This window comes from Panthera pardus, unplaced genomic scaffold (genome assembly GCF_024362965.1).
Source record: "Panthera pardus isolate Hobbes unplaced genomic scaffold, ASM2436296v1 HiC_scaffold_24, whole genome shotgun sequence".
In the NCBI taxonomy this organism is placed as follows: domain Eukaryota; kingdom Metazoa; phylum Chordata; class Mammalia; order Carnivora; family Felidae; genus Panthera; species Panthera pardus.
Genome location: NW_026526810.1, coordinates 65028994 through 65043722, shown reverse-complemented (window position 1 = coordinate 65043722; position 14729 = coordinate 65028994). Strand labels below are relative to the sequence as shown.

General features: G+C 38.1%; 2 gene segments (V, D, J or C); both read right to left on the bottom strand.

The window, feature by feature from the left end:
- Nucleotides 1-2919: 2919 nt before the first annotated feature.
- On the bottom strand, nucleotides 2920-5129 carry LOC109255659 (T cell receptor alpha variable 22-like). The segment is given in 2 exon segments: nucleotides 2920-4812; nucleotides 5000-5129. Coding segments are annotated over 2 exon segments (489 nt in total).
- Nucleotides 5130-13059: 7930 nt separating this feature from the next.
- LOC128772818 (T cell receptor alpha variable 9-2-like) lies at nucleotides 13060-13575 on the bottom strand. The segment is given in 2 exon segments: nucleotides 13060-13394; nucleotides 13518-13575. Coding segments are annotated over 2 exon segments (381 nt in total).
- Between the last annotated feature and the right edge of the window lie 1154 nt (nucleotides 13576-14729).

Genomic DNA, 14729 nt, shown 5'->3' with positions numbered 1-14729 from the left:
ATGGTTGGCACCACTGATTCTCATACTTTTCTTTTCATTCTTTTGTGTCTTTGTCCTTTTAGAAATATATTCCCACTTTAATGATAAATGTTATAATTTCTGAATTACCTTTGTTCTCTTACTAATAAAATAACTTGTTTGAGTATAGCCTTTACCTGAGACAATACCCATCCTGATGCTATAGCTCAGCTCTGCAAAGCCACGGTTATTGAAACAAATGTAAAAACTTGTTGGACGTGTTATATTATGTCAACTCCTAGAAAAGCCAAATGATAAACATACCCCAACTAGTATGAGGACAGCGAATTTTAATCAATAAAATATGTCTTAAAATGGTGGAAAAATTTAGACTAGAATAGATATAATTAGACTTGTATAAATAACATGTCTCAACTTGAAAATATGAGTTGGTCTAACACACCCTTGAACCATTCCATTATTAATGGTTGTAGTGTTTTTCTTCTAGGACTATGAATTAAATCTCTAAAAGAGTCTAAACACTTGAAATTATGAGTTATTTTTATAAAAATAACTAAAAGTTAAAAAAAAATCAGAGATAGGGTGCCTGGGTGGCTCAGTCAGTTAAGCATCTGACTTCAGCTCAGGTCATGATCTCACTGTTCATGAGTTTGAGTCCCACATTGGGTGAACTCATGCCCAGCTTATGATGAGCTCGAGCCCTGCTTTGGGTGATCCCTGCTTCTCTCTTTCTTTCTCTCCTCCCTCTCCTTTCTCTCTCTTTCTGGCCCTCATGGGAGTCTCTCTCTCTCTCTCTCTCTCTCTCTCTCTCTCCCTCTCTCTCTCTCTCTGCCCCTCACTCACTTGCAACCTCTCTCTCTCAAAAAAAAAAAAAAAAGAACAAATAAAAAGATTCTTTTTTCTCAAAAAAAAAAAAAAAAAAAAGAATCAGGGATAGGAAACACCGAGAGTAAGGAAGAGGCAGAAATCATGCAGGTGACCATGGCACGAGCTTCTTCTCACTAAGACGCCATTACCAAAAGACTATGTATTGTCTGGTTCTATTCATATGACATTCCTTTAAGATAAAAATATCAAAGAACAAACAAGGTGTGCAAAAAGTTATGGATGGGAGTCAGTGTGATTAGAAAGTTACAGAACAAGGGATTTGGCTGGAGCAATGAAGTCGTTCTGTATCATGATTGTATAATGCTCAGATGAATCTATATCACATGTTAAATTTCAATATTCATAGATATGACTCTAAATAAAAGTGGTCCACTTTCTATAGATTTTCCTTAATAAAAATCTAAAACACTGAGAAAATAAAATAATTGATGTGGTTTCTACTTTTCAACTGGCCTCTTAATACGTATATTATTTCCTCAGTTTAGAAAAGACAGCAGCAACCATGCCGACTGTAAGGGGCAAAATAATGGTAAATAAATAAATATCAGGTGAAAATGGAGAGAAAGAAAAACAAAATAGAAATAAAAACCTTGAAGGTATGATTAAGTTAAGGATTCTCAGATGGAGAGAGAATCCTGGGCCCAGTGGAGTCATATGCATACTTTTAAGAGGAAGTGGAGGGAGGTTTGCAGACAGGAGAAATCAATGAAACCATGGAAGCAGAGGTTAGAGCGATGTGGTCACAAGCCAAAAAATGCAGGCAGCAGCCAAAGCAAGAAGACGCAAAGAATAGTTTCTCCCTAGAGCCTCTAGAGGGGGTACAGCCTTGTTGGCATCATGATATCAGCCCCATGAAATTAATTCAACTTCTGGCCTTCAGAACAACAGAAGAAAGAATTTCTGTGATAAAGCCTGTGATAAGCTGTCCAGAGACAGTGGCAACAAATCTACCAACCATGATGAAGCTTTAAAGCCTGAATGTGTCTGGATCTAAGCTGTGAACTGACTCTGCATACTCTGGCTAGTGTTTTTTCTTCCGTTGGATACATTCTCACTTAAGTTTGAGAAAGCAGTTGAGCTAATAGTAACTGCACCTTCTCTCTCTTCTAATTCGGTTTAAGAAGGAAGAAAACAGTAAAATATAAGCTGTGCTTCCCTCTGACTCCTTATCAGGCTTGGAGGAAATGGAACAATCAAGAGTTGCCTTCCTTCTACTGCACAGGAGCCAACAGTATAACCAAATAATCAAATAATAAAAGCTGATTGAGGCGTTGGGCTACAATACCAACCTTTCTTATTCAAATATTTTAAACCTAATTTAACCTAATGACTTTCCCTACAACAACAAACCAGTTAGCTTATAACTGACCACCATAACTCAGCCAAGAGGGATCATTCTCATCATACCAAATCACCAATTGTATCCATCTTTAGGAAGAATATGAGATGTCTTGAAAATTAGCCTGCCATTGAGCCGGGGTGGGAGAATTAGGAAAATAATTATTTATGCAAATTCTTTCCTTATATTGATTCTATCTTCAACACTAAAAGAATTACCTTTTTTAAATTTTTTTTAATGTTTATTTATTTTTGATATAACACAAGGGGTGGGGGGAAGAGTAGAGAAAATAGCCTGCCTTTGACCAGGGGTGGAAGAATAAGGAAAATAATTATTTATGCAAATTCTTTCTTTACAATGATTCAATCTTCAACACTAAAAGAATTACCTTTTAAAAAAAACCTGCACAAGGATTGTCTAATTCAGTCAAAACATGGAGATGAGACAGGGAAATTTGTAGCCGGCTATCTCTATAATAAACGCTAATCTAAATGTCTTCTGCAATCCACTAGGAAGACTTAAGTAAGGTGCATTTATATAAATGTATATGAAAACTTTTCCCACATATCCCAGGAAAAAGGATTCCAATCATAAGGAACAATAAAAATTAAATGTCTAGGAAGAAGTTTTTTTTTCCTTAAAACAATTGAGCTTTATTGAAAAATACATAGATCAACAGAAGAAAATACTATGTTCTTCAATAACCAAATATAGGCTGTTAAGTGTTTATTCTTCACACATCAACTTATACATTTAATTTACTCGCAAGCTTAAAAAAAATTCTAAATACATAGCAGAATTCACCTTTCCTTTCTTTAATAAACATCTACTGATGATCAACTATGTAAACAAGTTTGTGCTATATAATAATGATTGAAAGATACAACTTTCCCTTCTAAATTATATGAGTGTAGATGTGAAAACGTACTAACACAATTTTGAAAAGAGTCTAATTCTCAGTCATATTCTTGAATAAATCACCTCTACTTTTAATTTCTCTCAAATACACATAAAATACATACCATCACTAGACTCTCAAGAAAATCACAGGTCACATTATCTCAAAAAGAAAATAATCAGGGATTCCTGGGTGGCTCAGTTGGTTAAGCGTCTGACTTCGGCTCAGGTCATGATCTCACAGTTAGTGGGCTCGAGCCCTACATTGGGCTCTGTGCTGACAGCTCAGAGCCTGGAGCCTGCTTTGGATTCTGTGTCTCCCTCTCTCTTTGCTCCTCCCCCATTTATGTTCTGTCTCTCTCTCAAAAATAAATAAACATTAAAAATTTTTTTTAAGAAAATAATCAGAACACATAGAAAGAGGACTGCCAAATTTTGCAAAAGATAGAAGAAAATTAAAAATATAGTGACTTCTGAAAATCTCTCACTGAGCTATTTAAAAGCAGGTGTTAGAGGACAAGACTCAATTCAGGATATAACATTGAGTGAAAAAAATCAGAATCCAAGTTATATTAGAATTTAAGAAGAGAGCAAAACAAACAATAATAAATTAGCTTGGTACACAATTATCAATTTCAAACTTTGGTTATTACATATTTTCTATATTTAACATGCACTGTTTTATAACAAGTCAAAAATAACATCTGCAGTATTGGAAAGACAAGAGTTGAAAACTAATCTATGATAGGAATGTGATAATTTACCAAGGAGTTGTTTGTATGACAGGAGTCTGAACAGCAAATGTAAAGTCAGCTTTAAAACCTGAATTTCAAAATAAAACATTACTAACTCCTTTCAAAAATCCAATAAGCAGCAATAATTCAACAAAATGTTCTAACCCTGTCTGGGTCCTCTCAATCCCAATAGTCTTGTGTTACATTTTTATGTCTAACACATTAGCTTTCAGAATGCTGGTCTATATATCTTACCATGTCTTAAGTTATGAGAAATTTTAATTTCAGATTATCTTCTGTGTTAATAATCAGATATTGAATCAGTTAAAACTTCACATGAAAATGTTATTCTTTTCCATTGAAGCTCTTATCTTTATCTTAAATTTCTATTTCAAAGCCTACGGATCTTTGCTTTCTCATGTGGCAGCAAGTTCCAAAATCAGAGATTCTAAACATTTTAAGAACTAACATCCCTCCAATATGCTTTATGCAATGTACACATACACACTTTCATTTTGAAACAATTTATTGGCAACGTTTACCGCCACCAGCTTTGAGCCTGCAAAGCCCCAGATGGTCCCAAGCACGCTGTGCAAATGCGGCTGCACAAGGAAGGCTTCCTGGTGGAGGAGCCTGGGCTGGGAGCCCAGCTGCAGTTTGGGGACAGGCTGCAGAGCAGCAGGGAGCACTGTGCCTGCACCGCACACAGATAGGTGGCTGAGTCTTCCTGCTGGGAGGCCCTGATGTGCAGGCTGCTCTGCCGGTCCTTAGTGTTCACCGTGCAGTTCAACCTCCCATCCTGCTTCATCCCTGAAACTATGTAAAACAGCCGGGTGAGGCCGCCGCCCCCGGGGTTCTGTCGGAACCACTGCACGTTGTTCACCGAGCTGGAAAAATTGCACCTCAGGGTAGAGCTGGCTCCCTCCTGGAGGCTCAGGGCTGCAGGTGTCTGCTCCACGTCCATCCCTCTCACCCCTGCTTGGAAAGACAAAAACCAAACACAAAAGAAGTCACTGCAGAGCCACTGAGGCAGTTTTCAAACCCATAGAGTATTCCCGGGAACACCCGCTGAGGGTGTAGACCCTGCAGGAGCTCTGTGCAGCTCCCCCTCCACTGCGGGCTGTGAACCTCCCCCGCCCCCATCTGGGACGCCCCCACTCACAGCAAACCTGCATCCACAGAAGCGCCAGCAGGGCTCCCCGCTGTCTCTTCATGACTCCTTGTCTGGTCGCTGACGTGCCTTCACCCCTACTCTGAAGAGTGTAGAGTCTTGGGTCCAGAGAAGTTGTGTTGTCAACAGTCACCACGTCCCTTCAGAATCACTGAGCACCCATCACACCTGAACCCTGTCAGTCCCGGGACTGAGACTCCACCCACAGCGGCCCAGGAAGACTGCAGAGTAATCTGTCCAAAACTGTGCTTGCCAACGGTGCAGGGAGGTAGGGACGATATTTCCAATATGTGCAGTTATAAGGAATTTTTTCCTTAAAACATTTGATGTAAGAAATTTGAAGGTTAGTAACTGAGAAAGGGTGAATGATATTTCTGGTAGAGTCAGTGTCTCAGTGAGTTACACAACCTTGAAGAATGACTCCATTCCCCAAACTGTATAGTTGGACAGACAATGTGAAAATTCAGTTGTATAAAAATACTGATAAAGAAAAACTATCTGATAGCATGCATTGTGTATTGTAGGAGTAAATACAATTTCTTGAGATCAGGAGAGTTCTAGAAACCAAGACAGACGAAATAGAAAATTATTCCAACCAGAATTCAGTTAGTAAAAAATATGGATGTCTGCATAATGTCCACTCTGATGTAATTTCCACCTATCTACGTCTCCTGTGCAACTTGTGGACACCTGTTTCACCCACACAGCTGATTCTGGCCAGGCCACATGTCGCTGGTCAAAGTAAATACTGTCATCTCCCTTTCCTTCTGTTTTTGTTCCTTATTTTTATCTCTTTTCTTCTTCTCTTCATTCTTGTTCATTTCACTGTCAGGTGAGATATATAAAAAAGTAGGATATTTAGGCATATTGAAATAGTTTTCTTTGTCAGTGGGTGTGGGGAATTTTACTCATAACAATTAAAAAATTGAAGACAAGTAATGGGATGTTTTCTGTTGAGTTTCCATGACTTCGATGCCCAAAAATATTCCTATCCTGGTACCTGTGCTCCAAGAATTATCTTCATAATGCATTTATGGAGATATGGACTCCAGATCTGAAGTGTATATGCAATGGCAGAACTAAAAACCTGAAATGAACGTTATACAAACACTGTTCCCCTCCTCCCCCCACCCCACCTTTGCTATCTATAATTTGGCTCACAGGATTTCTGTTCTCCCTTTAACTGTTCAACCCTTGTACCATCAGAAAGTCTGTTTCTTATAAAACCTAGAGTGCCCCCTGGTGGACTGAAACCGTCATCCAAGATCACTTTATAACAAAGCAACTCCACAGACACAGATCCCCAGCCCCGTTCATCCCATGCTTCCTGATGAAGGAAATACAGATGGTCAGAAAAGAAGAGAACTGCATAAAAGACTACTTTTATGAAATTTCATGGAAATTACTATCAGCAAATAATTTGGTAAATTTCAATTCCTGCTAATTATTTGATTTATTTACATTAGTTCAAAATAAATCCATAAATATTTATGGATTTTAGTTTCAATGGGGTAATTTACTGTATCTTAAGAATATATAAAAGCACATACAATGCAGGAAACAACAGATATTGGTGAGGATGCAGAGAAAGGGGAACACTTTTGCACTATTGGTAGGAATGCAAACTGGTCCAGCCACTCTGGAAAACAGTATGGAGGTTCCTCAAAAATTTTTAAATAGAAATACCCTATGACTGAGCAGTTGCTCTACTAGGTACTTATCCAAAGGAAGCAAAAATGCTGACTCAAAGGGGCACATGCACCCCAATGTTTATGGCAGCACTATCAAAAGTAGCCAAATTCTGGAAAGAGCCCCAATGTCCATTGACTGATGAATGGAAAAAGAAGATGTGGTATATATGTATATACACAATGGAATATTACTCAATGATCAAAAAGAATGAAATCTTGCCATTTGTAACAACATGGATGGAACTAGAGTGTATTATGCTAAGCGAAATAAGTCAGTCAGAGAAAGACAAATACCCTATGATTTCACTTGTTTGTGGAATTTAAGAAAGAAAACAGTTGAACACAGGGGAAGGGAAGGAAAAATAACATAAAAACAGAGAGGGAGCAAACCATAAAAGACTCTTAAATACAGAGAACAAGCTGAGGGTTGCTGGAGAGGTTTGGGTGGAGGGAATGGGCTAAGTGGGTGATGGGCATTAGGGAGGACATTTGTTGGGATGAGCACTGGGTGTTATATGTAAGTGATGAATCACTAAATTCTACTTCTGAAACCAGTATTCTACTATATGTTAACTAACTTGAATTTAAGTAAAAAAAAAAAGATATAAAAGTGTAATGGAATATCATTCTGCCATAAAAAAAAAAAACAATGAAATCTTACCATTTGCCGCAACATAGATGGAGCTAGAGAGGGCTAGCTAAGGGGTACAGGTCAGTCAGAGAAAGACAAATACCATATGCTTTCATTCACATGGAATTTAAGAAACAAATGAAATAAGCAAAGGGAAAAATTAAGACAGAAGGAGAAATAAGTCAATAAATAGAGTCCTAATTAAAGAGAACAAACTTGTGGTTACCTAAAAGGAGAGAGCTGAGGGAGGGGTTAACAAGGTCAAGGGGATTAAGAGTGCTCTTGTCCTTGTGAGCACCTAGAAACTGTAGGTAAGTCTTGAATCACTATACTGTACACCAGAAGTTAACAAAACACTTTATGTTAACTACCTGGAATTTAAAAGATAGGAATTAATTACTTAATTTTAAAAGAATAAATAAAAGTAGATAACATACTAGTTTACAGTCCACAGGGAAGACAAAAATATACATAACTATCCGTAATAGAGTCAAAGAGTAAAACCCTGTGATCACAGGGAGAAAGAAAGTATGTGATCACTAAAAAGTATGTGATCACAGAGGAGGAAGAAATGCTTCAACTTTGGGTGGTTGGACAAAATCTTCTAAAGAAAGGGATCATTCTCTCCTTTCCCCCTTTTGCTGACAAGAATAGAGAGACTATGAATAAACATTTCTGATGGCTTTTAAGACTTTTTATTACTTCTAACAATAGGAGGAATTGGTGAATATATGAATTATTAAGAATAATAAAACATTATATTTAGAGTAAAATTTTTTTTGACTACCACTACCTATTCTGAAACTTCATCCTTGTTACCCTAAATCTTTCTTCATCTTGTACACTTTGGAGTTGATGTTTCTAGGTGTTTTACCAGATTTCAATCACCAGGACATATGTAGTTAATTTATTTATATTTTATTATAATACAAAGACACATTTTAGGTGTACCTTTCTGTAGCTTGCTTTATAAACTCACTACTAAATCTTGTAGATCTTATTACACAAACACATATACATCCTTCTGTTCCATTAGATTCCATATTGTGCATATACTTCCATTTATGCATCCATTTTGCTATTGATTACTAGTTAAAATGAATTTTTTTAATCTATGAAATACTATGCTAAATGAACCTTTTTAAGCATTCCTCACATGAGCACAAGTTTTTCTAGGAGGAACAGAGACTAGGAAGAATGAAGGAAAAAGCCATGAAGCTAGTAGGTGAAAATTACTTCCGGCAGAAGAAAGTTGTGTTATTGTGTTGCATGGTTTTCTTTTGCTATTAGTTTTTCTTAAGGTGCATTGCACCTGTCGTTTATCAGCTCATTCGATAAGCTCTTTCTGAAATTACTGTCCTGATATGTAGATACTGTACAGTTTGCTCTAGCCACGCACTGGGTTTTTCTAAATATAGGAAATCAGCAAGAAAAAAAGCACACCCAAGGAGAAGCATCAGTAGATACAAGGAAAACATGTTATAGAATAAAATTAGACATAAAAAATGTACACACACACTCACACAAGTTAAGTATACTTGTCATTAGAACAGGAAAAAAAAATTCTACAAGTGCAACAGAAGATAGTCTAGCAAAGAAAAGGAAGAAACAAAAGCATATGGAGCACAACCAAAATATTAGAAATGAGTCCAAATATATCAGTAATCAGACCATAGATAAAAAGAAATTATTGGACTGAGTCAAAATTAAAACTCTTTCTCCCTGTTGCTTAAGAGACAAACCTAAAAGGAAACAACAGAGAAAGGCGAGCGGATAGGAGGGCATTTTCCTGCTGCTCCGTTGTGCAAAGACTAAAGCCCCCTCCTCACTCACTAAACCCACTGCACCCAATAGAGATATCCCAAGGGATGTCATTCTGCCAAAGAGGCAGCCCAAGATGTCTAAGAGAACACCTAGCGAGCAAACTAACTTAACTCCTACAAAGGTACGACCTAAGAAAGAAAAGACAGACCTTAAAAACATTAAGGGGTGCCTGGGTGGCTCAGTCGGTTAAGCCTCCAACTTCGGTTCGGGTCATGGTCTCGCAGTCCGTGAGTTCGAGCCCCGCGTCGGTTCTGTGGTGACAGCTCAGAGCCTGGAGCCTGCTTCAGATTCTGTGTCTCCCTCTCTCTGTGCTCCTCAACCCCACTCGCACTCTCTCCCTCTCCCTCTCTCTCTCTCTCAAAAAAAAATAAACATTAAAAATTTGAAAAAAAACATTAATATTAAAATAGAAATGAGAACAGAACAAGAAGAAAATCAGGAGAGATGAAATACCAAAAAGAAATTGAGATTTATAGAAAAGGAGGAAAGTAAAATTAAGGAAATTCCATATCTTGATAGAGCACAGGATGAAAAGTCAAGTGTGAATAATAGCTTTTACATTTTCATCAGTGGTCCCTCCAATCTCCATTCTTTCACAGTTGGGAATGCTTTATGGACTATTGAAAAATGCACATTTCAAATTCCTCTTAAACCACTTTAAGAGAAGTTGAGACATCATCATCAAAATTGTGTATAATCGTTCTCTGCACAAGAAATCAAGGGCAAATTTGAATCAAGGGAGGCTTCAACTGTCTTTTTTATGCACCTCATATTTATTTACTAGAAGGGTCAATTTCAGTATCCTATTAAGTGAAATGTACCAGAAAAAGCAATCTTGGAGTCATACCTACACATATAAAATATCTTAAACATTTTAACAGTTGATCTTTCATATACAAGCTGTAGTGCATTCCTAAATAAAAGTGTTCCCTCATACCCAAGGAATTCAGTATGGGGGTATAATTAACTATAAAAGATTCCCAATAAATAAACTAATTTACAGCTCAAGGAACTAAAACAGAATAAAGGAAGCCCACAGTCTGCAGAAGGAAATAACAAAGATTACAGCAGAAAAAAGCAAAACAACAGAAAAAGTCACAAACTAAGAGTTATTTTTCTGAAGAGAAAATATAGAAGAAAAGTGATTTTGGCAATGATATGACACCAAAATCACAGGGAACAAAACCAAAAATCAACAGCCGGGGGTGGGGGGGTGGGCACCTGGGTGGCTCAATTGGTTGGGCATCTGACTTCTGCTCAGGTCATGACCTTATGGCTTGTGAGTTCGAGCCTGGTGTCGGGCTCTGTGCTGACAGCTCACAGCCTGGAAGCTGCTTCTGATTCTTTTTCTCCCTCTCACTCTGCCCCTCTCCCACTTATACTCTGTCTCTCTCTCTCAAAAATAAATACACATTAAAAAAATAATAATAACAAGGGGGACTACATCAAACTGAAAAACTCAGCACAGCAAGGGCAACAATCAACAACATCAAAAGTCATCCTAAGGAATGGGAGAAAATATTTGCAAACCACATATATGAAAAGGAGTTAATATCTAAACAATATAGGAAACTCCTACAATAAACATTTTTTAGAAAAACTAATAAGCCAAAACAGAATGGACTAAGGACTAGAATAGACATTTCTTTAAAGAAGACTTTCAAATGGACAACAAGTATGTGAAAAAATACTCAATGTCACTAGTCAGCAGGAAAACGTAAATCAAAACCCCAGTGAAATATCATCTGACACAGTCATGCAATTAGGTGAACAGGACCATACTATTAAGTATTTCAGTATTTAAAATATTGGTACTGGCCACTACTTAAAAGTGGCAGAAAAAAAGCACATACTTGAAACATGTGTAATTCTCTAGTTCCTTTTTGATGATAACTATGTCAATGTATTTGCCACTACATTTATAATAAATTCCTTGATATCATTCAGGCTTTATACATTTAAAAAATTGATGGCTATTATCCAAAACACAAAATACAGGTGTTGTTGAGGATGATAAGAGATTGGAGCATTTGCACACTGTTGGTGGGAATGCAAAATGGTGTAAGCATGGAAAATAGGATACAGGTTCTTTAAAAAGTTAAAAATAGCAATACCATATGATCCAGTAATCCCACTTCTGAGTATTTATCACAAAGAAATTGAAAGGATCTCAAAGAGAAATTAGGCACTCCTATGTTCACGGCAGCACTGTTCACAATAAGCAAGACATGGAAACAACTTGAATGCACAACAACAGATAAATGGGTAAAGAAAATGTGGCATATACATAAAATGGAGTACTGTTCAGCCTTAAAAAGGGGGAGGGGATTCTGCAATATGCAGCAACATGGATGAATTTTTTTTGAGAGAGACAATGAGTAAGATCACACTAGCAGGGGAGAGGGAAAGAGAATATTAAGCAGGACCCACACCCAGCATGGAGCCTGACTCGGCCTGATCTCACAACCCCATGACCCTGAGATCATGTTCTGAGATGAAATCAAGAGGGGAATGCTGAACCAACTGAGCCATTCAGGTGTCCCATCATGAATGAATCTTGAGGACATTAAGCTGACTGAGATAAGCCAGTCACAGTAAGACAAATAATGTATGATTCCATTTAAATGTGGTATAGTCAAGTTCATAGAATTAAAGAGTGAACAAAGAAGACGTTGCCATGGGCTCTGGGGAAGGGGTAATGGGAAGTTGCTAATCAATGAGCAAGATGAAAGAATAGAGATTTGGTGTACAACATTGTATCCATAAACAACAATCATGTTTTGTACACTTAAAATTTTAAGAAGCTATATCTTATGTTAAGTGTTCTTTACACAATACAAATAATTTTTTTTTTAAATTCGACACCACAGGCTTCATCCTTTAGAATGGCCAAAATCCAAAACACTAACAACACCAATGCAGGTATCAAAAACATAGAAATCACCCAGGTAAATCCAATGAATTTCACCAAAGTAGTAATTGGTAAAGGTTTATTGTTGAAGTTTTGCTTATGATTTCCAGAGGCACAGCCAAAAATGATGCAGGTCTAGTTAGTCTTGCAAAATAAACTAAATTAAGCTTTATTTGTATAACTAAACTGGTTTTGTCTGCCCTGGGAATTCTCAAGGCTGGTCTGTTTGTTTTTTATTGTAACACCCACAAGGGGCAACAGGAAATCTGTTCCATGGCTGATGGGAATTCAGCCACGTTGGAACACAAGTGTAGAAGTTATTTATATAACTGTACAAACTCCTACCGTATGATCTAGCAATTACAGGCATTAGTGTTTATCCAAATGACTGGAAAACTTCTATCAGCACAAAACTTGCATGCAAATTGTTTTTCAATTTTATTTTTAGGTAATCTCTAAGTACAACATGGGATTCAAACTTACAATCCCAAGATCAAGAGTAGTCTCTCTTTTCATTGCTCACTTCCATATGTTCCCCTCCTTTCTTCCCTCCCCTTCTTTATTCAAACCTGGTTTTGGGCTGCAGCTCTCCCATCACCTCTCCTGCCCATCCTCTGTCAGGAAGACAAGGGATGGACACCACCTTCTCGGGCACACCCTGGCTCTCTCAGTGTGTCATTGGACACAGCAATACCCACCAGGGGGGCCTCAGCAGCTTGTGGGGCTGGACTTTCACTGCAGGGTGAGCAAGACACCACTTCAATGTTATGTGGTTTCACCTTGAAATTACTTAGGTCCTGGCTTAGGAACTACTGGAATTTCTCATTGCACTAATGAACAGCTGGGTTTGGGGAATGTTCCTTCTGGTTCCCATGCTCTAGCCATTTGTATGACTTTTGTTATCAAGCAGACACTGAGGGGCAAACCATCATATACTGTGCTGGAACCAGAGTGGATCAGTCAGAGACGCTCAGCATCCCAGGCCCTGTTCTGCTCAGAGTTTGTGCTCAGCTCCCCCTGCAGTCCCTGTCACTGTGTCACTCAGGGCACAGTAGTACACAGCCGAATCTGACACTTGCACTGAGGATTTCTCCAAGTGGAAGGTTTTGGATTTGCTTTGTAGGGTGGCTTCAAAACCTTTGTGACTTCCCTTCTCCTTGTCCCTCAAGGCTTTCAGGAGGAGCTGTGGACCTTCTCCAGGATACTGGACATACCAGAAAAGAGTGGGGGACACTGCTGTTGAATAAGTACAGTTTATAGTCAGGGGCTCCCCTTCGGAGAGGGTCACTGGGCCTTCCATCTGGGTCACTGAGTCTCCATGGGTTCGTCCTGGGAAAAAAGAAAAGAGACCTATGTTACCTTGGGCATAAATCTCCTGGATAAAATTATAGTTATAGGTTTTGCTGTCACAATAGATGAAACAATCCAAATACTAAGAGGCATTTTACTTACCAAGCATCAAGAGTACCACAGTCACGAAGCCTGGAGAAGAGTTCATCTCTAGAGTGTCACCTAGCTAATGTGCTTCATTCGTAGCAGGAACAAGCATTGGAGAGACAGAGCAATGATCAGTGGAAACCCACATTTCTCAGGAAAGGTGTTTGTGTTAGGAAGCTGCACCCCCTGCTGGACGGGGACTGAAACGGGATGCATGGTGGCCAGAGTCCTCCCAGAGTCAGCAAGATGTCTTTGTCCCTGACTTTATGAGGCACATGGCAGTCTTCAGGTGGCACATGGAAATCTGAACAGCAGCAATCCTGACCTCTCAGGTCTACTTTCTTCTTAGGACACTACCTGATGTGGAAGTTCTTTAACAGAACATCCCAGCGTGTTTCTGTAGCTGAGAGGATAACAGTCTCTAAAGCATTAAATACAGTACTTTATGTTTTCACGTATCCACTGTGGGCCAGCCTATAATCCACTGACTGCCAGAAAACAGTTGGGTTTGAATACAGAGAAAGTAATAAGAAGTCAAGTCATTACTGAGTGATTCTGTGTTTTTCGGCACTGTACCCCAATATTTAGAACACTTACTGTCCTTTTCTAAGCACTCACTAAGTATTTCTTAAACAGAAATAATGAACAAATGGCCTTTAATTGAAATACAGTGTTTCTTGGTCCTAAAATAATACCAGTTTTAAGGAATACTGTCTTCTTAATAAAAGTTTTTCAGAAGAAAAGTCACACTATTTTATAGTCGAATATTTTAGTCAAGTATTCTTCATTTTCAAAAACATTAAAAAGTTAAAAAGTGTGAATTCTAGACAGAAGAAACGTCATAAATGAAGTTGTTGAATTCCTATTAAATGATCTGAGATTCTTATCTCATTCTCTCACTGCTTTGTTGAGTCTTATATGTATAAGGTAACTATTATGTGAATTAGGCAACAATTACTAATCCTATACTATTAACAAGTTTTAGCCTCAAAGATGCTATACATTAGCATTTATCACATTTTCTTGATAACCATTAGTCAACTATTTTTCTCCCAAAGGTAAGGAATGAGGATTATCAGGATAAAGTTCTGGAGAGGGACACATCTTCTCTAAAGCCCTGGAAACATTTATCTCTAGACACATAGACGGAAGCTTATCTCAGGCTGTTTCCTGGAGGCCACTCTCCACAGATTCACATCAAGGAGCTTCAAGAGTCCAGAGACAACA